Here is a 25,251-nt window from a genome sequence, read left to right as displayed (position 1 = left end):
ACAATACACAATATAATATCATAACCGAATCATCAACAATAGGGCAATATGAGTAAATTAGGGAGGGAATAAGACAAAGTTCATGAAGTTGCATAAAAATCTTGGCTGTGGGTAAAACCATAAAAACAGTACATCACTGCAATAAAAATAATTTACTAATAAAAAGGCAAATATTAAAAGAGTAATAACATGGACTTTACAAATACTCTTATGCTAACATAGGGTGCCGAATTTTCCTAAGTCTCGCGGCTGCGACAAGAAAGCTTGCAATATTAAAAATCTCCCATGGGTCATTAAGCATTTGTAAGTACAGTAAAGGGTTTAACCTGCATAAAACCTTTCCCTTTTAAAATTGGGACTATGAACCTCCTGCGGATATCGCTATAGTGGTCACAGAACATAATAAAATGCATTGTATCCTGTATTGAAAAATTATCACAGGTACAAGGACCGGAATCGCACGTCCTGCTCCAACCTTGCAAATTACCCAGAAAAAAATTAATTAGATTAAAATGAAATTTGGTTAAGAGCAGGCGGTGAAATGGCTTCGTGACAATCCTCATATAAGGTTCAATCTCGGGGGTGGTTTTTAGCAGAAAATGGACTTTAACTGTCGGTTTCATTAATTCGATCTCCTCCCACTCTACCTTCATCCAATCCAGTGAGTGTATTTTTACCCATGCTAAATCATCTTTTCTTACTTTATCCGGGGAGTCGAATAAGTCTGGATGTCCAAGCTTAGTTAAAGTATTCTTAACATAGTTTAGCCATGGAATTTTGTTAGCTCGGTCCAGGGTGACACAATCCCTGATTATCTTATGGTTCAGCGTTAATTGGGGGTTAAGCTAGGTTTTAAGCCAGCAAAGCACCGGAGACTGCCTCAACCTGTCTGCCACGTAACCAACACCTAATTCCTGGTGAATTGAAAAAGTAGGAGTGGATTGAGGTACAAAAAGTAGGGAACATAGAAATTTATTTTCAACTGTCTGTATCCCTTCCATTAACTTATATCCCCAAATGGCTGAGCCTTACAATGCAATTGCTATAGATTTAGACCTACTGATATTGAGCATTGCATCCATTGGTTTAGCCCCTAGTCGCTGCACAAATCCATTCACATCGGCCATTGACTTTGCCATCGCATTTACTTTTACTTTCTGTTGAGGTACCCCTCTCATCAAAAAGTACTCCCAGATAAGTAAAAGAGGTCCCCCTGTTCAGTTCTACACTTTCACAAAAACAAGTTTTAGGTTTTTGGGGTTTCCTGTCCATGGTCATTTCAACTCGTAATGCTAATGTATCTTTTCACATGTCCAGTGAAGTAGTATTTTCACCATTTGAAATAGAATTTCAAAGGGAATTTATAGTTAAAGTATCACTAGCACAACACTGCATAGTGGTGGACAGTTAACTACTAGAGAAAAGTTAAATATAACAAAAAAGCTGTTTAAAATGCTGCAGTTATAATCTTCGGAGCAGGAGGCCAAGCAGTTTGTATGGAATCTCACTCAATTCTACAATCTGAATGCATTTCCCTAATAAAGAACAAGAAGTTCACCAGCAACAATTAAGTAACACCTGTGTTAGCTCATTATAGTTAAATACTGGAACATATTGTTTATTCGTTCCAATTAGTTTGCTGGAGCAAACCCATGGGGAAAGTGTTTTGTACAGTTTTTGTACAGATGCTATGGCATGTATCATTTGAAAGACAGCAAACTATTAAAAAAAGATTTACATAAAATTCCTTATGGTTATTTCATAAATAAGTTAAATAAAATTAACTCATTTAAAGACTGCACTTTGGATTTGAGTATCTTATGGGGTTTTTCATGCACATTTCTTCAAGTTAATCGTTTTACAATTACGTGTGAACCCTAATAACATTTCAATGTATGTTACTGTTGAACTTGGCTCTCACTCCAGGGTCATCCCCAAACTTTCTGCCTTTACCTTCCTCTTTCTGCTGAATATGTTTTTCTTAGCCTTAGGACTCTATGCACTTTATCACAGCTAGCCAGTGCTTAGGTCCTTGTGCTCACTCCCTAAAACATGATAAAATTGACTTACTCCTAATTGGCATATTTAATTTACTTATAAGTCACTAGTAAAGTAGTATATCATATACCATGGGCCTGTAAATTAAATGCTATTATTGGGCCTGCAGCACTTATTGTGCCACCCACTCCTATAGCCCCTTTAAAAATGTACCAGGCCTGCCATGGCAACCTGAATGCAGTTATAAACTGCCAATTCGACATGGCAATATAACACCCCTGCCAAGCCTTACACTTCCCTTTTATTGCATATGAGTCATCATATGAGTCACCCCTATGGTAGTCCCTCGGTAACCCACAGGGCAGGGTTTATTGTAATTAAAAGGTTAGAAATGCACTTTTAAGTTTTACGTGTGCTGGTAGTGAACTCCTACATTTGCTTTTCACTACTGTGAGGACTACCTCTTCCATAGGATAACATTGGGTTACATTATTACATTTAATAAGTGATAACTTTTGAATGGGTACAGGTACAAATTTCATATTTTGTGTCTGAGAATTTGCAATTTAAAACTTTTATGATAAAGTCGGATTTTAAATTACAATTTTAAAAATACCACTTTTAGAAAGTAGCCATTTTTCTGCCCTAACTATTTGGAGCCTGCAGCCTGTTCCTTGCTCACATGACTGGGTGTAGTCAGCTTTGTTTTTTAAGTCCACGCAGACATCGACACAATGGGGGATTAAGTGTGCTTGGATGGGACATCACTGGCAGGATGAGGGCGAAGTTGGGCAGAGTCCTGCTTGAAATCAAAACGGTGTGCCTTCACACAAAGGACTTGTCACCACTGCATTGTCGATGCAGCCAGCTTGGAGTAAGGGTAGGGGAGGCAGGAAACATCAAGCACTTCAAAGGAAATTCTCTAGAAACTTCTGCTACTTCAAATAGGGAACCAGGTATTAAAAATAGGACCCTTAGACCCATTCTTTTGTTCCCCTTCATACACCTTTGCAAGGACTCTCAAAGGACTGCCTGCTGTGCACTTCAGAAAACTGCTTTGCTGCACCTGAAAGGACTGCTTTGCTGCCTGATGTGTGCCTTGAAACCTCAGAGGCCTGTCCTGCTGTTTCAGCCTTCTTCCACCTCTTCAACACAGAATTACCAGAGTGACACCATGGGCTAGTTAGGCTGTCTTCCTAATCAGAGCCTAAAGGACAAAAAAAGGCTCCACCCATCTTGAATCCACACCTGGACAGCCTGAGTGAGTTCCAGTCCTTCAAGCGGTGCCCCTCCAGTTCTGGACCCTTGGTGGTGGTGTTAAAGGTGCCCAGATAGCCAAAAGCCAAAAATTGGGACCTTAATATTGCATATCTCTGGTTCTACTGATTGGTTTTTTGTCATTCTGGTACCATTTTATATATTAACATTTGCTCTTTTTCTAGAATGGTTTAGAATGTTTCTTGTGTTGTGTTTTTACTTTGTTATCTGTTTGTGTGATGCATAAATAGTTCACACACTGCCTCTAAGTTAAGCCTGACTGCTTTTGTGCCAGAGGGTTAGGTTTTGGTTAATTTAAGGACTTTTGTGGTTCACCCTGACAGGGATTGTGGCTGTTGCTTGAGCAGAGTTAACACCCCACTCAACCAACAACCCGATTTCTCACAGTTACATTATCATTAAATCAGCTCAATGTGAGACAATGATTCAAACTGAAAAAAGATGCAGGATAGAGATTTATACTGATATAGCATGCAAAGCACTCAAATCTCAAGGCTCCTTGCATGTGTAACTCTTGCTGGATTCAGGGTTTTGTTTTCTTTCTACCCCTTTACTTGAAGCAACTATTGAAAACTGACCTCTACAAGCAAGTCTTTTATGACTTTTAAGGGGCACATGTGTTCATTGCCTGAGAATCTCCAGGTAAGCATCTTATTCTCACCATCTGGCCAAATCCTCACTTTAGTATATTGCTAAAAATATTTGCTTTTCTATGTATGAGGCACAATTGTACATATTCATGACATTAGATTATTATCACAGACTAATACTTACAAATGTGTTGACTGAACTTAGTTATTGAGAGCCCAATTCACAAATGCAATCAGAATTCAAAGAACCCAATTCACTACATTTTATGTGCTCCAACGTAAACATATGTGCATAACAAATTTTTGGATCCTGATTCCTGTAGTTGGGGTTTGCAGACATTTGTATGTGTAAACGTATTAGTATGGTTGATTTTCCACAGTACTAAGATGAAGATTAGAGGCTTCACAATATCTGTGACTGGGGAAACATGTAATATCTATAGAACACCAACAAATAAGGTTCTATGTAGGTATACACAAACTTTGAGAATCCTGTGCATACTCGAATTTACCAACAGTTTAATAAATGCACCGCAGAGGGATGTAAATATTCTCCCCCAACACTACTACTCCCAGAAGACACCACGCAGACTCATCATGAGTGGCCCATCAGAGGGCGCGCCACTACGTGTATAAAGAGGGACTGTGGTTGGACATTGCAAGTTTCCAGATACCACCAGCCTCTGAAGAAGAATGTGCAATTTGAAACACGTCTGGCAAAAGGTGGCAGCAGGACTGTGAAAGGGATCAGCTGGCTGACGCTTCCATACCGTTTATGAGGGCTGAAGTTTGGAGCTCTCCGTCGATTTTCTAGTGCATCTCGCATAACGATACCAGACTGGTCTCCCTTAATTTCTCTCTATTTTCTCCCACACTTACTCACATGGAAATAGTTGGCTACTTACGTGACTAGTGAGTTAAATTCCACTTGAATATCCTGTTCCTTTGAATCAATATTTTCCATTCATTAGTGGAAATGCCATGTTTTTTTACACGTGCAAGTGGCACCAACAGGTATAAAAAAAATTGTGAAACAGGCTTTATGAGCTGTCACTGGCCTTCTTTCTATTTTGTAAGTGCATCTCTGATTCTGAATAGACTTTTAAAGAAGTATGCACCTATCAATAATAATTACAACCATCATTAACTATAAATAAATATCTCCTAAACAAAAGTATTACTGTACTGTCTAAGAAGATTCCTAAGTGGTATTGATGCCCCAGATTTGTCTACATTTTAAATTGAATTAAAAAACACAATGTGCAATAAGAAATGATATTTCAAATTTGTAGAAAATGTCTTGTTTGGCTACACAGTGAGCTACAAATCACATTCTGTAAAATATGATTATGTTTTGAAATATCACAATTGAGAGATTATAATTTACAATCAAACTTCTGTAAGGACTGTCATTATCAGTCTTGTGAAAGCACCAATTAGTCAGCTAAAACATTTAGAAAATGAGACAAAACTATTTAGCAGAATACTTAACAAACAATACAGAACACCAATGCTTATACAACAAAAAGGTTATTGAAATCCATATGCAAAGTTCAAATATTCAACTTCAAACTGCAAATGCTAATTTTCTCACTTCTGTATAAAGGTTCTTCTATGGGTGGATGGGGAGGGAAGTCCAGGAAAACAGATCATTTACCTTTTATAAGAACAGACTAATTAAAAAAAATAGCACTGTCTGAATAGCAATCACAAATTCCTGTTATTCTTGTGCAGTGTGCACCTGAAGAAAATTTTCTCTCAGTTTTGATGGTAATATAAAGTCATACATTTGGATTATAGCAATTATTCCTTAGCAAGTGCTTTACAGTGGCAATGCAGATATCTTCTAAAAATGCTGGTCAATATCACAGCACAGTTTGCACATAATTAACATGATCTAATGTATGCATAGGTGTCATTTAATTTATCTCTTAATAAAAGCAAGCCCTACCTTGATCAAAAGGTTTGCTTGGGTTCCAACTTCTGAGATAATCTTCCTATATTAAAATAAAACAAATATGTTACAATTTTATATAGCTACATTTCAACATATATCTGTCTAAAAAGTAAAATAATTGACAGTAAAGTCAGAACTGGTCTTCAAATTATATTAAAAGCTACTTTCTTGACATCACAACAATGTGCAATTTAGATGTAGAGATTGGGTATGGGTGGTATTTCATTTGCATGCGCTATTTTAATTGGTTCGACTTGCAGGTAAACCGAGCTATCAAAAGTCTGAATCTGTAGTTCTTCATCTACAATTGTTATAGGTTTTTGACTGGTTGGAGAGCAACAAAAAAATCTCAGGGGTGCACCTGTCAATCTTCTACAGCAGCAGTGCTCGAGGAGCACTCCAATTTGCTTCCATTGGGTGAACAAGTAAATTGTGCATATAAATGCTTTCATATCGGAAGGAACCATTAACAAATGAAGACAGGAGAGTAATGAACCCAGAGGGATACCCCCATTGGCTATACAGGGCAGATAGGGGGAATCAACTGCCAAGTCCAGTCAACTGGTGGTGAAGTTATGGCGGGAGGTGCCGAGATCAATGGGCTGGATGGGGCAGGTGATGCTTGAGATCCCACTATGGGAATCCACCCTGCTAACATGACTGAAGCATGTGGAGGGCCACAAAACTTGGAACTTGCTAGACATCTCAAAAGTGGGAAACATTTGAAGGGAGGGAGAGACAATTGTTTTTCCTGAACTCCAGTCACAATTCAAGCTGATCAGAGGCCAATATCTCTGATATCAACAGGTGAAACATAGCCTATTGGGTTATAGGGACCTCCTCCGCGATATTGAGGAGGAAACGCCTTTGGAATATCATGCATTGGGGCCACACTCAATAAACACGCAGTCTTGTACAAGCATAGCTGGCCTCCCTTGGATGTCCTATGAAGGAAATGGGAGTGTGTCTTGGGGACACTGGAGGACGACGCCTGGGTGAGGCCTGCCGATACCCCATAGAGGTAGCTATCCAAGCAGAATTTCGGTTGGTACAGCTGAAGCTATTCCATAGGCAATACTACAGGAGAACCCACTTCCACAAGAGGGTCAAGATAGACAGCAACCAGTGCCTCAGGTATGTCAACAGAGAGGGACATTGAGCCACACATTGTGAGAATGCCCGAGGATACCGGGAAATGGTGAGAGGCAAGATCTATCAGTCCTGAATTGTTACCTAACCCTAACTCCCCAATTTGTAACTGTGGGCCTCTGGGGGGAGCAGACGTTGGACAGGTACTCACACCTTTTTTGCAATGTGGTTTTGATGGTCGTTAGGAGGGATATAGTGCAATAACTGACCTCAAACATGAACTGGTGCATGAGGGCGGAAGAGGTAGTCTACCAACCTAGAGGGTGTCCATATAAATTGAGAGGGTATGGGGCCCATGGAAAGTTACAAGGTGGTCTCGGAGCAGGGTGAGTCAGGGGGGGGTCAAGTTGGGCAGCGAGGCAGCTTCCTACAGTGGGTCCCCAGGCGGGTGATGAGATGAGTGGGTATGAAGAGGTCACAGGACTCCATTACAAATAGACGTGGTGGCTGCACTGAAGTGGGGATCTGCCAGATGGCGACCATGTCTAGTGCTGTAATGCGAATACTGCATTGCTGTACGTTGTTGAGAAACCTAATAAAAAGATTTGTTTTTTAAAACACAGCCAAACAAATGTAACCATGAAAATACCCAATCGTCACCATGAAATATTGCACCAACAACGTTCTATAATATATGTGACAGGTGTTCAAGTCCATCAAAAGGATTCAAATACAGAGAGGTTCATATACCTTGCACACATTTCAGTAATATTAAGACCAAAAACACAATATACACAGTCCAGTGCACGTGACCCTACATACTTAAATAGAGCATTCCTGAAAGTGAGTAAAGCCAGAAGCGTGTTTCTCCCCTGCCCGCTCCATGAGGGCAGTGTGTCTTCTTCATGGTGACTGCTCTGCTCCCCCAGACACGGGCACTGGGAGCGAGGGCGTGCCCACCACAGCTGGGTGGACCGTGTCGGCACTTCCAATTGGTTTTCTTTTGTTGGGAGCCCAGAGATGGGGTCCTGGAGCCTCCATCTTCTTGTTGGGTGGGCTAGACGGCACTCCCCCATTTTCTTACTGTGTCATCCCCTGGGAGATCCAGGCCCCAGGGGAATTGAGCTTGGGAAGGTGGCCCTATGCATGCTCCCACCCTGGGTAAAACAGAAAGATCATCCTCACATCGACCCTTGCACCCTGGCCCACCCACAGGATAATTTGAGGAAGAGGCGGCGGAGCCCCAAGCAATTCGATCCTTGAAAGGGGTCAAAGGTCGCAGAGCTTCATATGTGGATATCACCAGCCCGTTAGACCATTTTGCATGATCTTGGGCTCGTTTTACTATTGGTGGTGAGCCCTAACCGCCAGAAGCACTTCTAGCAGGCCTCCTGGCCTACTGGCCTAGAAAGGGTGCATTTTCTAGGGAGCTATTCCTACTGGCACTCTTCACCAGCTTTTCACATGGTCTTTGTATCTGGTGCTCCTCTCTTCTTTCTGAGGTAGAGCCTCCAGATCTTCTCTCAACGTATCCTTCAGGGATACAAGGGGGCCAGCCTCATTGGCCCATGGAGAGACCCAGTGGTCCTGGGGTCAATGTTGAAAAGGGGGTGGAAATTCTAGAAGCCAGGCACCCAAGGCCAATCCTAGGGTGCCACATCACCTCTCCACCCCTGTCCCAACCCTCCTGCACAGCATGCTGGAACAGTTCAAGATGGAGCCATCCAGAGGTCAAGGGTCAAATCTCCTACGGGAGCCTCAGATCCGCCCCTCACTGACATCAGTGCCAGGGCCTTTCCTACCAAAACTTCAAAGAGGATCCACCTCCTGTATTGACTACAGGTGTCTGGGCTTCCTCATTTGTTCAGTGGGCCTGTGCTATCCCAGCCATGGTATAGTGTGACAGCTAATTAACAGATGCAGATTTTCTTCACCACCCTTTCCTCCTCAGAAGCTGAGGGAAGCATAGTTAATTACTGCTTTTGTATGGAGTGTCTTTTATCCTTCTGGTGGGAAGCAATGTAATTTACTTGGCCCAGCAGGGTGACAAAAGGTCTCAGCTCTGATCCTGAGCTATTCCAGGGAAAGAAACCTGCGTATTTGAACTGGGCATACACTTTCAGCCCCAGTTCCATACCTCACAGGACTTTGTGGGAGGCCTAAGGGAAGTGACACTGCACTCTAAAGCAGATTTCCCCGTATGTGTATAATAAAGTGTTACTGCAGACAAAACAGTAAACCATACTGACTTTACCTATGAATGCCCACTAATATTATAAGATCTACCCCAGGCAAAGAGACATTTTCATATGCTTATTCTAACAGACTCAGAAAAGGGGGCATAAAAAGACCAACTTTTTGCTGTGCTCCAGCAACTACTTACCCTTGATGTTTGGTATTTTGAACACTGAAGACGCTACAGCATGCTGACCAGGTCTCAGTTACATGTGCTCTTTTAAAATCTTAAGAGATGTTATTACTCTAAGTTGACATACCAGACCATTTTGTAATTCTGCTGAATGTGAGCACAAAAGTACTCTATAGTTGTAGTACATTCAGGTGTACTTTGCACCAGTGAAGGATGTTTTTTTTTTTATATTTGCACATTTTGTAAAGTTTTGTGAAAAATGTTAGATTTGGGGCTTAATTACGATGCCGGTTGGGTGAGCGTCCAACAGGCATCTTTTCTGAAACTGACTGCCCGGCAAGGAGTTGGAGGTCCCTCTTCCCTAATAATGATGTGACCGCCTTCACGGCAGTCGGAAAGTGTATCTTTCCTATTCTGGCTTGTGCTGCAGGCCGAGTACAAGCCACAATAGGAAAAATGCACTTTTTAAAACATCCCTGCACCATTTCTGCCACCCAAATCAGGATGTTTAGGGGGAAACTACAGACGCCCCTCAAACCCCATAGCAGTGGCTCAGGGGGGCAGGGATATTTCTAGGGGCCCCCAAAGTCCCTTTTTGTCTACTTTTCGATGGCAGTCAGACCACCATAGACAGGCAGACGGAAAGGGACACTGTAATCCCTACAGCGGTGCCTGAGGAGGCACCGCCTTATTGTAGGGAATACATTCTGACTGCTGGGTCGACGGGCTCCTTGAACCCGTTGGGACAGCAGTGGTCAGCCCCTCTACCTGCTGCCTGTGACTGCTACATTGTAATACGGCGGTCGGACCACAGGGGCAGATGTCGGTCGGACCACAACCGACGGCCGGTTGGTTGCGGTCCGACCAGCATTGTAATGACCCCCTTTGTTTTACTCTCATTTGCTCAATTTAATAAAACACATTGAAACCAGTTTGCAATAACTAGTTAACCCTGTATGAGGATGTCAATGGAACAAGCATTTTTGTTTTAATTACGAATGAGGGTCAATAGACTGCTCCATTATAAAATTAATGTTCTGCTTGACCAACTCCCAATAGAGAGTAGACTATAGATAAAGAAGACAGAAGAACTTTCCTACTGAATCACTGAAGAATTTCCTCTCTACCCGTGGATGGATTTAAGGTGTCAGATTTAGATCGACAAACAGAAACGCAGTGGCCTACATGGAAGATCTGCAGTGGATCATTTACAGTAAGGCATTTCTTCTGCCTAGTCCTGTGAACCATTTTCACTGTGCCCAGGAATCTGGAAGGGTTGTGTACTTTTTACATGCATACTTCCTAGAACAAATCTTTTCACATACTAAACCAGTTTTTCAGAGCCCTGCCTGCTTCAAATGTCAGACTCATGAGAGCTGCTGGTCCACATGGCTGTTTTAAGAAAACAAATGGGGCTGACTTACTCACAGTTTGTTTTGGTATAACATTTGATCCTTTAGATTTCTTTCATTCATGAGGAATTATACCTAATAAAGTCATATCCAATTACATTCTTAACTTTACTGTTGATATTATTTCCTGCAGAAAGGAGGACAGGGAGACTGACGGTCCATTATACACTCTCCCTAAGTATCACAAAGCCATATAAGTATACTGTTCCGAAATGTGGGACCTACAGCGAGATTATCCCTGGAATTATGTAGGATCCCATGGAAGCATGAGCTTGTAAGCAAAGATGCCCTCACTCACCCTATGGTGACATGCTTCATCATCGGGTGCTGCTCCTTGCCGGTCCAGTGCTGTGATGCCTGGTGGGCCCCGTGAGAGGGTGCGTTATTAGAGATTTTTTTAATTGATGCCAAAGCAGCACCCTAGGGTCTAAGGTGGAAGACCCCACAAAAATATATGGTGGGAAGACTGGTGAAAGGTGTAGAGAAAAAATCAGTAACCACCAAGTTGTCACCAAAAGAAATTCTTTAATGAAATATCATGGGATGGTGCCGAATTAAAAAAGAATGGCAGGGACACGTAGGATCCAATGGTCCTGGTCCCTGCGTGTGACCAGAGAGTCAGTCACTCATAGACCAGCTCCCACTATGGTCTATGTTATAGGTCAACATGTTTCATGCCACAAGCAGCTGTTAAGCGGTCTATGGGCATTTCATAAGGATCAGAAACTATAATATATGACCTAATCTTCTCATCAGAGTGAAAAGAGCTGCAAAAATTAATCAGCGGGTGGCAAGAGCAGGTGAGGATAGGTGCACAAGAGCGCACTAGGAGGAGACACGTGGCTACCTGTGTCCACAGGACCTCATACATCTGCGGGGAGGTCTGCCCTGATATCACAGGAGGGTGACTCAGAATGGAGTGTCCTTCTAATATATTGCTCCTTTTTACAGGTATGATTTCTTGCCTTTGTTATACCTGAGTGAGGTGATATAACATATTGAGTTTTTGCAGCACCTCTTCCTCAAAGAAACCTGTTTATCTTTAGATGTCTGATATCCTACTGCTATGACCATTAACAGCACCAAAAATAACTGAAAATATAGTGCTCATTGAAAGGCAATAAAAAATATGAACAGATTAACAGGTTGTTGATTCTTACAATAAATCTCCTTGATAACGGATGTTTTGCTGCAAAGACCTATCTTGGTAAGTCTACTAGGATGTTTCAGAAAAGATAGGTAGTAAAAATGTTACTTACGTAACCAAACATTGAACTTATAACTGAATGAATACGTTATTGTGACTAAGAACAAAACAGAGCATATTTAAATGGAAAAATGTATGAAACAACTCCAGAGTCTCCTGATACAACCAATGCTATTGAGCTCATTGTTTTCCAGAAAATAGCTAATTAAGGTAGTTGTGACCTTAACATGTATGGTGTGTAACTGAATATTGGGAACTCTCATTATTATCTGTCTTGTTACAAAGTTGCTTTATGGTAAAGCCCAAAATACAAAAAAGCCTGAAAGCTTGATCAGGAAAGTGCTTCCTGCCTTTCTGGCTCTACTGAAAACCTTACAATTAAACCACTATTTTATATTATGCTCAGATTAATCCATATTTCAATGAAAGATCTCAACTCCTTAATGAAGCAATAACGTTTTATTAGAAGCCTTGCTTAATTATGCACATTATCAATTAACATTGGCTTTGTGCACATTACGATGCTCTTTTCTAATCTGTGAAAAGGTAGTCTTACTGTCACTCAAAAAGCACTCTTCTTGCATTCAATACATTATAAAATCCCTATCTAATGGTGTCCCTCAATTGGCTGCTTCTTTGGGGAGATGGCAGTAAAATGTCTATGTAATTAGAGCAAATGTATCGAGGAGCATACTTCTGCAGATCCTAAAAGAATTGTCCATGACCTGTCTGGGCGTTCCATGAGCAGTGTGAATAGAACGGGATCTAGTTCAATGGTTTTTGCTCATTATTTAATCTAATGGTTTTATTACGGTTCTCTCAATTTGGCAATATATGTTTCCATTTGGCCAGAAAGCGACCACTGAATGGATTGTCCATAATGAATGGAATCTGTTTGAAGTTAAGAGAAGCAAACATCATCGACCACTCAATATATCTGAGTTGATTTAATTTCTGAAGCACCCTTTTCTAAGCTGCACCTCTTTAGGATTGAACCTCAATTAATAAAACTACACCAATCTGTCTGATAAGTTGTTTAGCAGCATTAAGCAGATATTCTTTTTTCGTTTACTTTTTTATAGCGGCAGCAGGGGAAAGTTTACATTGATGAGGGTACTTAATCAGAGTGACTGAATAAAACTATAAACTGAAAATAGGAAGCACTAACATTTACATAAATCAGTTATAATATCAAAGACCATGAACGAGAATCACAAATTCTTGTATTATCTTATTTTTATAAAAATCACAGCAGTTGTTCATGGACAGGTTCACAGCAGAGTTAGTCCATTAATAAAGCCATTAATAAATCCATCCACCCAAAGAAGTCACAATATAAACAGCCAATGAGTCTCTAGATTTGTCATGTCAAAAAATGTGTTGACTGTAGTTCACTTTTTGAAGGCAATTTCCGCTGCCATAGATCCACATTAGGTGACTAGTTATTGTTGCAGGTATTCTGCACATATGCAGAACTACGCGCAGGAAACCAGGACCTCGGTGTATAGTGGTGTACCAATAAACCACCTTAGTGCCCGGAACCCCTAACCGACTAGCTATAGTGTCTCATTCGTTCTCAGTACTACAGCGAAGCTACCAGTGGTTCGACATCCTAGAACAAGTGACTCAGACTCTCTCAGTTATCGTCGGAGCAAGAACACTCTTTCGCCAACTCACTCATACTTGATCACAACATAAGTAATCATACACACAGTATAGTTTTAAATGTTTATTTTAACTAATGTGCTCTATAATGCAGTACACGAGCCAATACTAGCAGCAAAATGCATAAACTCAATATAGTTAGCATTGTTACAGTTCCATGAAATATGAATGGGGAGATCATTTTATAAAGCAAGTATAAAAAAGGCCTAATGTGCCTTACCACCCTCCCCGTGCTAGGAACTAGTTAATGATAATTATAGAAGACCTCTGGGCTTTGTCAGGGGGACCCCATACCTCCAGGTTTAGATGCAAGGATTTACATCTCTGGACAAACACAGCTCTTCTCCTCTGAAGGGTTTTCTTCGAGTGCCTTAACATGCCTAAAATGCAATATTAAAAGCACCAGATTTTCAGTAGTGAACCTGTGGCAGTATTATGTCTAACATGCGTGGGACTGACCAACGCAGATTAACGAAGCACATTGTTTTTTTACCTTGAACACGCTGTGCAGACAGAGCCTCAAAGTACAGCAAGAAAAGTGAAAGGTAGACGGTTCTCATGTGAATGAGCACAAGCAGAGGATTTGCGAAAACAAAGTCATGTAGAAACGTGTGCAAAAGCGGCGACATGGCTGTCAAGCTTATACTAAATTATACTAACTTAGCAATGTACGCAGTGAAACCATAACCTCACTACACCCCCCCTTGGTGAGTCCACCGCATGTAGTCATAGGACGAACACAGTTAAGAAAGCATGAGCAGAGGTCAAAAGCGTCAATTCAGAAAATCAAATATATGCTAAAATAATGTTGTTGTTTTGTCAATGGGTGCCCCCCCAAAAAATATATGTCATATATAAAAAAATAGGCAAAGGTGAGCTCCAGCCTTTTTAATCCATTAGAGTGTATGAGCAGTAGACAGCAACGGCTTCCAATAGGAAATCATTGTCATCGGTAGAAAACAGAGATGCCATCCAATTTGGCAAGCAGAACAAGCATTCATGATCTTCATAGGTGGGTGCATCAAGCACCATCGTAGGACAACTAGGGTGATATTCAATGTATCTACGTTGTAGGAAGTCCTGCGCCGCTGCACAGATATCCCATTGTGCCAATACTCCAAGCGCAGCCGGGCATGCCATAAAACCAGCCCAGGAGCATTCTTGTGTTATGTGTTATGCTGAGGCTTTGAGAGTTGTTGGAAGGCTGCTACTCTGCTGCAAGTGTGCACACTGTATTTTTAAAACTGTATGGAAATAGAATTTTTAAACAAACTATTGTGTTTTAACTTTTGCTGCTTGCACATTCACAGCTAGAAATTCCCCCCGCGCTGACCCACGGTGCCCGTCTGTAAGAGCGGGCCCGCCTCCATCTGGGTCAGCGTTCTAGTTCTTCACCGCCCATTTAGATATAAAACCCACGCTGGCGTGAGCGCGCTGCGTGTGTTATGCTAAGGTTTGAGAGTTGTTGGAAGGCTGCTACTCTGCTGCGAGAGTGGTCCCTGTATTTTTAAAACTGTATGGAAATTGAATTTTTAAACAAACTGTTGTGTTTTAACTCTTGCTGCTTGCACATTCACTGGTAGAAATTCCCCCCGCGCTGACCCGCGGTGCCCGTCTGTAAGAGCGGGCCCGCCTCCATCTTGGTCAGGGTTCTTGTTCTTCACCGCCCATTTAGATATAAAAACCACGGTAGCGCGCAGCGTGTGTTATGCTGAGGCTTTGAGAGTTGTTGGAAGGCTGCTACTCTGCTGCGAGAGTGGTCACTGTATTTTTAAAACTGTATTGAAATTGAATTTTTAAACAATCTGTCGTATTTTATCTTTTGCTGCTTTCACATTCACAGGTAGAAATTCCCCCCGCGCTGACCCGCGGTGCCCGTCTGTAAGAGCAGGCACGCCTCCATCTGGATCAGAGTTCTAGTTCTTCATCGCCCATTTAGATATAAAAACCACGCTGGGGCGTGGGCGCAGTGGGCGCACCTATGGCGTGACAAAGGCGCACAAAGGCAAGTCTGTCTGCGCCCGTCTGCGCCCGGAGCGCGCCTGGTTGTTTTGGGGTCCAAGTCTATTCTAGAGAGGGTTTGCTGAAGCTTCGTGGGAAGCGCTGCAGGGACTGTGTTATTTTTAGTATGGAGGGTAAGTTGGGAACGTTTTTGTGTACACATTGCTTTTACCGGGCGGAGGGGGGTCTTGACAACAGCGTCATGTTGACTAGGGGGGAAGGTTGGCATGCGGAGGGGGGCAGTCGGGTGGAGTCTTTGGCCAAGGATCATACATCTCCCACTTTCAATGATCAAGGGTCGATGACGGGATCTGTGGCCACACGAGAAAATAGCCTCTATTGTATATTTCTTAACACACGCTCTGTTGTTAAGCAAATATATGACCTAGAAATTCTGCTGAAGTCACATAATCCTGACATGGTCTTTTTAACAGAAACGTGGACGGATGACACCTCTGTCCCGGACTGGAATGCTGCCCTGCCACCTGGCTATGCGCTATGTAATCAAGATAGACAAGGAAACAGAGGGGGGGGTATAGCTATCATCTATAAAGACTTCCTGAAGATTCATGTGGAAGCATAGGGAGACCTCCCGGCTGAAGCTATGCGGTTTTGCGCTGGGCTCCAGGACTCCTTTAAGTTTCAGGGCCTACTGGTGTATCGGCCGCCGGGCCCCAGAGCTGCCTTTTCACAGGCTCTCTTGTCCTATATGGAATCTTGCATGGATTCCGAATTCTTTACAATACTCTGAGATTTTAATTACCATCTGGAATTGGGCACAAACTCCGAGACTGCCAGGCTCCTAGACCATCTGGAGGCGTATGGCCTTTGCCAGCTAGTGTCTGAGTCCACACATCAAGGTGGTCATACTTTGGATGGACTTTTTTCTAATAATCCCAATATCACACTGGCAAGAGTGGAGTCACTTCCCTGGACCGACCACAAGGCGGTGTTCTTTGAGGCCAGGGTCAAGGCTCTAAAGAAGTGCCCCCTTCCTAAAGCAACTAGGGTCACATTCCGACATTGGAACAAAGTAAAAAGTAAAGACTTAAAGGATGCTCTCAACCACTCTCCTCCGATATTAGATAGCAACAATGAGGTCGCTTCGTCCCAGTTCAATGAGGGGATTTTGAGTGCGGTTAACTGCGTTGCCCCTGAACATATCGGAACAGCGAAAAGGCGCCCACTGGTGACACCTTGGTAGGGCCCTGAACTTAAAGGGCTAAAGGTGGAATGCAGAAGGTTTGAGCGCCTCTGGAGAGCAGACTATAGTAGAAAGAGCAAAGACGCTTACAATGGGGCCTTGAAAAAGTATAAGGAGGCTATTCTGGAAGCTAAAAGAGTGTATTTTACAGCAAAAATTCAAGAAGCAGGAAATTCAGTTAAAGAGCTTTTTAAATCTGTTACTTTTTTAGCTAAACCACAGCAGGTCAATTTGTTTAAACCTGATCAGGCTTTCTGTAATCAGCTGGCTGCCTTCTTCCAGAATAAGGTACAAATGATATATGATGGCCTTGTTAACCCACTAAATGTTCAGGCAGCTAGTTATCAACCTTCTCTCATGGGGAGACAGTGCCATCCAAGTTAACATGTTTTAAACCCCTTTCTGGAGATGATGTAATGAACCTTTTAAAGTCTATCAAATCCAGGTCATCCAATGACCCCTGCCCCCCCCCAGCCATTATGCACCTGGCCGCTGAGAGGATTAGTGAAACTCTTACTCCTCTGATCAATCAAGTTCTAGCATCAGGGATTTACCCTGTGGCCCTGCTTGTATTAGGCCAATTTTGAAGAAAACTTCGCTAGAGCCTACGGAATCAAAAAATTATCGACCAATTTCGGGCTTACCATTTGTAGTTAAGGTCCTCGAAAAATCGGTCAATAAGACATTGACAGAATATTTAGAGAGCAATAGGCTATTGGACCCCACCCAGCATGGCTTTCGGCCAAGACACTCCACGGAATCCGCCCTGATTGCAGCCTCAGAGGGTATTGGGAGAGTAGTGGATGGTGGAGGTAGGGCAATCCTTGTTCTCCTTGATTTGTCGGCCGCATTCAACACCGTGAACCACACGGTGTTGGTGTGGCGACTACGGGAGGTAGGAATCGGTGACTCGGCTCTGGTCCTCCTCGCCTCTTTTTTAGAGAACAGGAAACAGAGTTTGAACTGGGACGGCTTACAATCGGGCAGTTTCAACCTGCCCTGTGGTGTTCCACAAAGATCAGCTCTGTCCCCTATGTTGATTAACGTCTATGTGAAACCACTGGCAATACTTGTCAGGAAATATGGCTTCACATTTGTGTCGTATGCCGACGATTCACAACTAGTGATATCCCTGTCGGACAGGCCTGAGTTAACAGCTGCCAGCTTTCACTCCTGTCTAAAGGACATCATGAATTGGATGAGTCTAAGTTTTCTGAAGATTAATACAGAAAAGACAGAAGTGATTGAGTTTGGCAATGGAACACCACTATGGAACAATTCTTGGTGGCCGTCAGAGGTTGGGGTCTGCCAGTTTTTTTCTGCTAAAGACCCTTCGTAAAATTTTCCCTTTTATTCCACTCATACTACAGAAGGTGGTAATGGTTGCTCTTTTTCTGTCCAAATTGGATTATTGTAAAGGCGATGTTTCTGGGTATTGATAAACATCAGATCAGCAAACTTCAATCATTGCAGAATGCTGTGGTACGACTAATCCTAAAGCTCCCTAAGGGTCATCCTACGTCACAGGGAAGAAGGGCATTACACTATCTCCCCGTCCAGCAGAGAATTGAATTTAAGGCGCCCTGCCTGGTGCACAAGGCACGATACGGAGGGGGCTCAGATGACTGTCAGGAAATGTTCAGGCTCTATACCCCCTCACGAAACTTACGGTCGGCCAGTCTTGGCCTGATTTGTACCCCAAAGTTTCGACGGGCCTTTTGGGGTGGCAGGTCTTTATTCCACAGTTGTGTTGCACAGCTAGACAAACTGCCAGTGGCACTGAGACTGCAGCCTAACCTTCTATCCTTCAGGAAAGCCTCGAAATCCCGGCTGTTTACTCCTGAGTAGATCTAGCTCAGTCCCTGCCCTGCGTACACACGCCTCGGCATTCGAGCTCTTAATAAGCTTTATATCATCATCATCATCATCATCATTCTTGCTCATGGACCACTAAGGGACTTATCAACAGGTCGTAATCCGGGTCGGGTGATGACGTATTGGAGAGGCAGAGATCCAACGCCCATTCAAAGGAGCATTCCAAGCATGAGAAGACGGGTTGCACGCAAGTGTAGTACGCAAAGCGGAAAGACAGTCTGTAAGCCACACTGAGTGTAGCCAGTGGCAACATGCCATAGCATTCAAGCATCCTGTCGCACAGCATTTGTAACCGGTCTTTGTAATGTAGGACCACAAGCGGAGCATCCATTGCGTAGCAGGCAAATCAATAGAAGGACATAAGCAACAGTGGCAATCCCCCAAAGACGCTGGTAAAAATAGAATTAATAAAGGCTGGTATTACACCAAATATAGTCTGAAAAGAAGTCACAAGGCCAGCGCCCACAACTTTAAAAAAATGGCACCAGGCCATGTGTATCAGACGCATTGAAGATACGATAAATTAGTTCACCTAAATGTTGTGAGAGATTTATATTTAAAAGGACTTGAATCTCAGAATTTGTAATCGCTATCTGGAGGACAAATCTCTCACGCGCAGGAGTGAGCAGTACCTCCTGTTGGAACAATAGCACTTTTATTCTGCTCAACTTATTGAAGTCTGTTTTTAAAGTTGGAATGCAAGGCCAAATTGAGGTATCGAAGTTCCCATGCGGGGTTGGGAAAAGCACATTTTTACAGCAAACCACGTGGTGTGAAACTGTTACAATGTATGGTATGCCAGCAAGCAAACCGCAACCTTTTTCGTTATTCAAAAGAAGATAGCTACCATTACAAAGGAGGGTGAAAGTAGGCTTATTAGCTAGTACATGAATACCTTTTAAACCAGAGGCAAGATTTGGGGTGGTAACACTGCAAGCCCCGTGTATCTGTATGTTTTTGCAGACAAGGGAACGACCCAACGTAGAGTCACAAGATTCCTCTGTAAGGTATACTTCTCTGTCATCTCGCAAACATCTGTATGTAAAGGGCAAGGACCACACTTAGCGACCTATTGAGTAATGCTTCATGCACAAGGTAAATTTAAACAAAGAAAATGGCAAAGAGATAACCCTGTGGATGAGCTAGACAGCAGAGTCAGTTTCAGCCACGGAGAATGTTAAAGGGTCAATTTTCTCAATATGTAAAAGCGTGTATGTTGCATCCTTCATGGACATAAACTGTTGTTTGTCAGTTAAATTAAATGGTAAAAATAAGGCAGTTGCGTTTAAAAAATCCCATGGAACCTTCCCCATTTTCAAAGTATGCAAAGTCCATGCAAACTGCATCACAGAACGTAATTGATTTTGACCATGATACAACACAGATACATCCTCTTGCACAATATCAACAACAGATGAAACAATATTATCTAATGTGTAAATATGAGAAGATAGTGTGTTAATACTATTGTCAACAACGGCAAGAACCATTTCTAGGTTAGCTAGATCTATTTCCCTCAAATGGGATGCAGCTTCAATTTGAGAAAGCTTCCAGATCTCATTGTAAGCTGCGTAAAGAGATCTCTTAGTTCTGGGACCAGAAGGGCCTTTAATAAAATCGGGCAAGTCAATGTTACTGGACAACAGCGATAAGTGTTGTTTAACTGACGATAGGGATGAGTGTTGTAACCAATTTTGACACAATTTTCCCACAGAATACGTGGTAACTGAATGTGTATCCTCAAAACGGGGATCTAATCTATCGTGTTTGTAACAAGGGACCCTGTTATGAAACGTAATTGGCAAGCATCAGCAGCCGTCTGCCAAACTAACCGTCCTAGTGGGTCTAAACTAGAGACATTAAACTTAACATTCTGGACTAAAGCTTGCAGTTCCTCAACGGAATAATCAGTATGCATGCTCCAGTTCAGATGTAGGGCCAACTTAGGAATGGTAGGGGCATTCATCTGTTTTGTAGTGGCTAAACCAAAACAGATGGTTTGATAAATCGAATCATTTAAAAATAGAATTTGTGTTTGGATGAGGCACGCGCAATGTAAAGCTTCAGTGCCGCGAACCTGCCAGGATCTGGAACCCCAGACAGATTTCAAATCAACCATAGCCTTCCAATGTACATAGCCACCCAGTGATAAGCTATGTAAACGAATTGGAATACAACAATTTCGTGTGAGTTAACATCACTTTGGGAGTAGATGACATGTTTAATAAAAGGACTCTGGATTGGACCTGTCAAAATCTGTAAAACAAGTGAATTCTTTCAAGAGGGATTTGGAGCTGCCTGCTAATAGAGAGGGGCAATGTTTCCATTGTGTGTAATTAAACACATTTCTAAACGTATTAGCTTTATGCAGGTAGTGATGTCCAAAATGCTGGTAACAATATAAATCAGCATAATTTGCAGTATTTAAATACAAATCTTCAGCATCAAAGGCAGCATACAATTTCAAATCTGAAAAAAAAGATTGCACAGTTTGCACATCCCAATCATCTGAATGAATGTTCTGTTTCACTACATCATCCATTGAAACACGAAGGACATTTGGAACATTAATAACCATGAATCTGGTAATCCACAGCATCCCAGACAATGCCGTCAGCAACTGGAAAAGCGGAGATGTTAACAACAGTCTGGTCTCGTTTCATGATGTGAGAAGACGAATGCGGAGCTAAAGTTCCTGTCACCAACTGAACAGCAGAGCTGTCTGGCAAGTAATGTCCATTGATGAGTAAGAAAAAAAACTATCACAAAGCCAACAGACATGAACAGAAAAATTATGATTAGCACCAAGCAGATGTATGTCCAAGGAGCGACCAAATAAGTCTGTTTAAACCAAGAGAAAAAAAATGACTCGCTAATGGAATAAGCATATTCAGTCCCCTCAGTACAGGTGGAGGCTGGTTGGGTAAGCAAGGGATCAGTGCCCGAGTTCATCTCAATGGTAGTGTCACGCAGTGTGTCGTCAGATGCGCCAAACACAGGATACCTGGATATTGCCGGACATGATGCAGCTGGTGTTATACTATTCAAAGATCGGCCAGATGTTATAGCTTGACATTGTCCACTGAGATGTATCTTTTGTCTTTTCGACCATGTAGTGGCGGTAAGTTGACTGTACGAGTTCCCTGCACGCCAAGCACTGGAACCGGTGCGCTATAAGAGGGGCCAAATTCTTTTTTGTTCTCCACCTTCTCTAGGAGCAGATCTCCAACTTTGGGTAGCCAGCCTGCAACCGGAATCTGCAGTGCAGCATCAGAGGCAGAGGGTAAATGGTCTTTTGCTAGACTGTCATGGGTGTCTTGTTAGTCCTGTAACATAGTAGAATGATTATCTAGGTCAAAGGTTGCAGCTGCCGCGGCCATGTCTAAACCATCAATGTCCGGGACAAACATTTGTATGCCAAAGAGCATTTCGTATGGGGTCCGCCCACTGAGAAATCTTCTAGCGAGATTATTAATTGCACGTTGTACGTTGTACAAGTGGGCTAGCCAGTTCCTGCCAGTATCTAAGACTCCAGCTGTCAAGGAATGCTTTAAGTCACGGTTCATTCGCTCTACAACCGAATTGCCCTCAGGCCTGTATGGAGACGAAAATTTCACCTGCACCCCCAAATACCGCATAGCATCCTTGTACGCCTTAGAGGCGAATGCTGGACCCTGGTCAGAATGGAAGATGCCACATGCAAAAAATTCCCCTAAAGACATGCAAATCCCTGATGACATTTCGAGCGTCAGCACTGCTTTGTGGCCAAACCCACACAAAACGTGTGCACCAATCAACTGTACTAAGATGTATTTATAAGCAGTATCCGAAAAAAAAGGACCGCAGTGATCAAGATATACACAGCCGAAAGGCTTATTAGAAATGCAGAGCTGTATCAGTCGCGGTCATGTGACAGTAGAGGGTTTAATCTGTTGACAAATGTCACAAGAAAGCACATAATTACGGGTTTGTTTATATAAACCACGCCACTAGTAATGTTGCTGCAAAATAGAAACCGTCGCAGACACTCCACCATGCGCCGAAGCCATGCCTTCTTGTGGGGCTGTTATCAATAAAAGTCTGCGGTCAGCTTTGGGAATGAACCTGTCACCAACGTCATTAATTCTCACATATGGAACCTTGTCAGGGCTTAAATGATAAGAGTACTTTGAAGGGAACCCTTGAGGGTAATTACCACCCTTCTCAGTAGCAGCGATTGCTTACAAGATGTCATTATCAATCTGAGTCATGGATCTTGTAACGGCTGGAACTAGACACGTGGCTACTGCAGACGTGGCCGCTTCATCAGCCAAGCTATTGCTGACAGCGTGCGCACCCACACGTTGATGGCCAAGAGTATGTATAACATGTGTGAGTGGCAGATGTTGTTTAAGATCTGCCACTCGAACCCAAAGAATCTTATGCTTAATTGTGCAGCCTTTTGAATCACAATAGTCATTCTGAGACCAAAAGAATAAGTTGTCATTGAAAGCTTGAACACAGTAATAAGAATCACTTACAATTAGAGTAGTCACATTAGGATCTCGCAAACTCCAGTGCAAACACCGAAGCGCGCAACTCGGCCAATTGGGCGGAATAGTCTCCCAATGCCTTTGTATGCACAGCACTGGATTTGAACTCACCGTTCACCATGGCACCTGCCACAACTGCACAGGCCGCTGAATACGCCTGCTTAGAACCTGTTGCCGGTTGCGCTGAACCATCAGTGTATATGATACAATCGTTCTCCTCAAGCGGACGCATGGACAGAAGAGGAGAATGAACAAATTCATTCTGCAAAAACTCTTGCATCTGTAGTGAGGAGTCAAAAATAAAGGTGACATCGGGAGATGTCAAAGAAGTAGCCCACTGTATTCAATGTGGATGCAAGGCCTTTGAGTTTGGTGCATTTGCCTTTGTCACAGCTTCAAGTGCAGGATAAGGTGTTACCATCAAAATGCGTTTCCCCTGTGCCAGCGCACGCTCCTTGAGGATCGCCATCTGCACAGCTGTCAAAACTTTCTCAACACTGGAAAACCTTATCACGGCTGAAGTGTATAAATGTGATTTGTAAGCAATAGGTACTGAGTCATCTTCATTAAACGCCACGTAAGTGAAACCCACTGCGTCTGACACTATTCTTATCACCAGGTTTGTGTGGTTATCATGTGTTAACAAGTATTTAGATTCAAGAAGATCAGTCTGCAAAGATTGCAGGATAGATGAATGTTCTGGAAGCCAGCACGCTTTTGAAAATGTTGGTTGTATCAAGGCATAAAGAGCCTTGATACGCTGGGCATATTCGGGAATGTAAGTATGTCTGAAGTTCAAAAATCCCAGCAAAGATTGTAGTTTTTTCAGGGTTGTTGGAGGTCGCAAACGTGCGCATTTCTCCAGGAAGTGAGGCACTAAGCCTCTACCTTCATTATTGAGCTCATAGCCCAAGAACAACACTCTGCAATATGCGATTTGGCAAAATGAAACTTGTATCCGTAGTCCGCAAACAAAACAATGATGCGGTCGATTCGACAGAGATGAGGCCATAGTTCGTCGTCTGTAAGATAAAAATCATCAATGTACAAGTACGCATCCGGGTCAATGCTGTCCAGTAACGAGACAACACAGGCGGCGAAAACACAGGGGCTGTTTTTATAGCCCATAGCTAAATGCCTAAATTGTTTTTGTTTACCACCGGCTGTAAAAGCGGTCCATTAACTGCATGCCGGGGACAGATTGTGACTGAAAAATCCATTGGAAATGTCAAGTGTAGTTTTATATTTCTTACGAACAAGACTGTCTACAAGAGCAGAACTATGGGTTTTCTGTACCGCAAAAGTGCGACAGTGAGAGTTAAAAGGCCGGTAATCCAAAACTATGCAGTACAACCCATCGGGTTTGGTAACGGTAAAAAGAAGGTTATTCATTGGTGACACACATGTCTCAATCACTCTTTGATACTCTGTGTCAGAATCTCAGAAACTGGAGCTTTTGCTTCCCGCCAGAGGGGATATTGGGGTTGTGGCTAAGGCATAGACCGCAATGGTATCTCATGGGGCAGTGAATCTTTATCCCAGCCCACATGAGTACGGTACAGAGCTGATGCAAGCACCAAAGCCCACTATTCAGCAAAAGACTGTGCATGCTCTTGGAGACATTACGTGAAAAACTCGAAAGTATCACCTCCTCCCCTTTAGGAGCAGCAAGAAAAAATGGTGGTGGTCAGTCCATCTCTGCTAATAAAATGTCATAAGAAGAGGTCAGATTTTCCCAAAAAATCCTTTTAATGACACGCTGTACGTCACCTTCAATTATAACAACTATGTTATGTAGTCTGTCTGGCGGAGCCACTCGAGTGTCAGCGGTTTAAACTGTAATGAAATTGTCAGTTGCTGTCGCCTCCAGAAACGGACGCAGTGCTTGCCGCACTATTGTAACCTCCGCTGCGCTGCCTAGCAGCGTTACTGCCCATGTTAAATTCAGGAGGTGGGTTCTCACCGTCTGTGACATATGTCGCTGTTTAAGCTGCAACTTTCTTTTTCTGAAACTGTGGGCACTGACGCGGAAAATCGTCTTGTTTTCCTTTTCCGTCAGTTTGACGAGGCTGCTC

At 42.7% G+C, this 25,251-nt stretch overlaps 1 protein-coding gene across 1 annotated transcript in view; it reads right to left on the bottom strand.

Moving 5' to 3' along the window:
- The window catches only part of SPOCK1 (SPARC (osteonectin), cwcv and kazal like domains proteoglycan 1), a 1,975,354-nt gene that overhangs the window by 1,342,438 nt on the left and 607,665 nt on the right, over positions 1-25,251 (bottom strand). Inside the window, exon 3 of the mRNA XM_085618015.1 lies at positions 5,818-5,863. Within this exon, the coding sequence (XP_085474141.1) occupies positions 5,818-5,863 (46 nt within the window). The remainder of the gene's footprint in view (positions 1-5,817; positions 5,864-25,251) is intronic.

Source organism: Triturus cristatus, chromosome 7 (assembly GCF_964204655.1).
Source record: "Triturus cristatus chromosome 7, aTriCri1.1, whole genome shotgun sequence".
NCBI lineage: Eukaryota > Metazoa > Chordata > Amphibia > Caudata > Salamandridae > Triturus > Triturus cristatus.
Note: the sequence above shows the minus strand (reverse complement) of the source record. Positions and strands in the feature narration are given on the sequence as shown.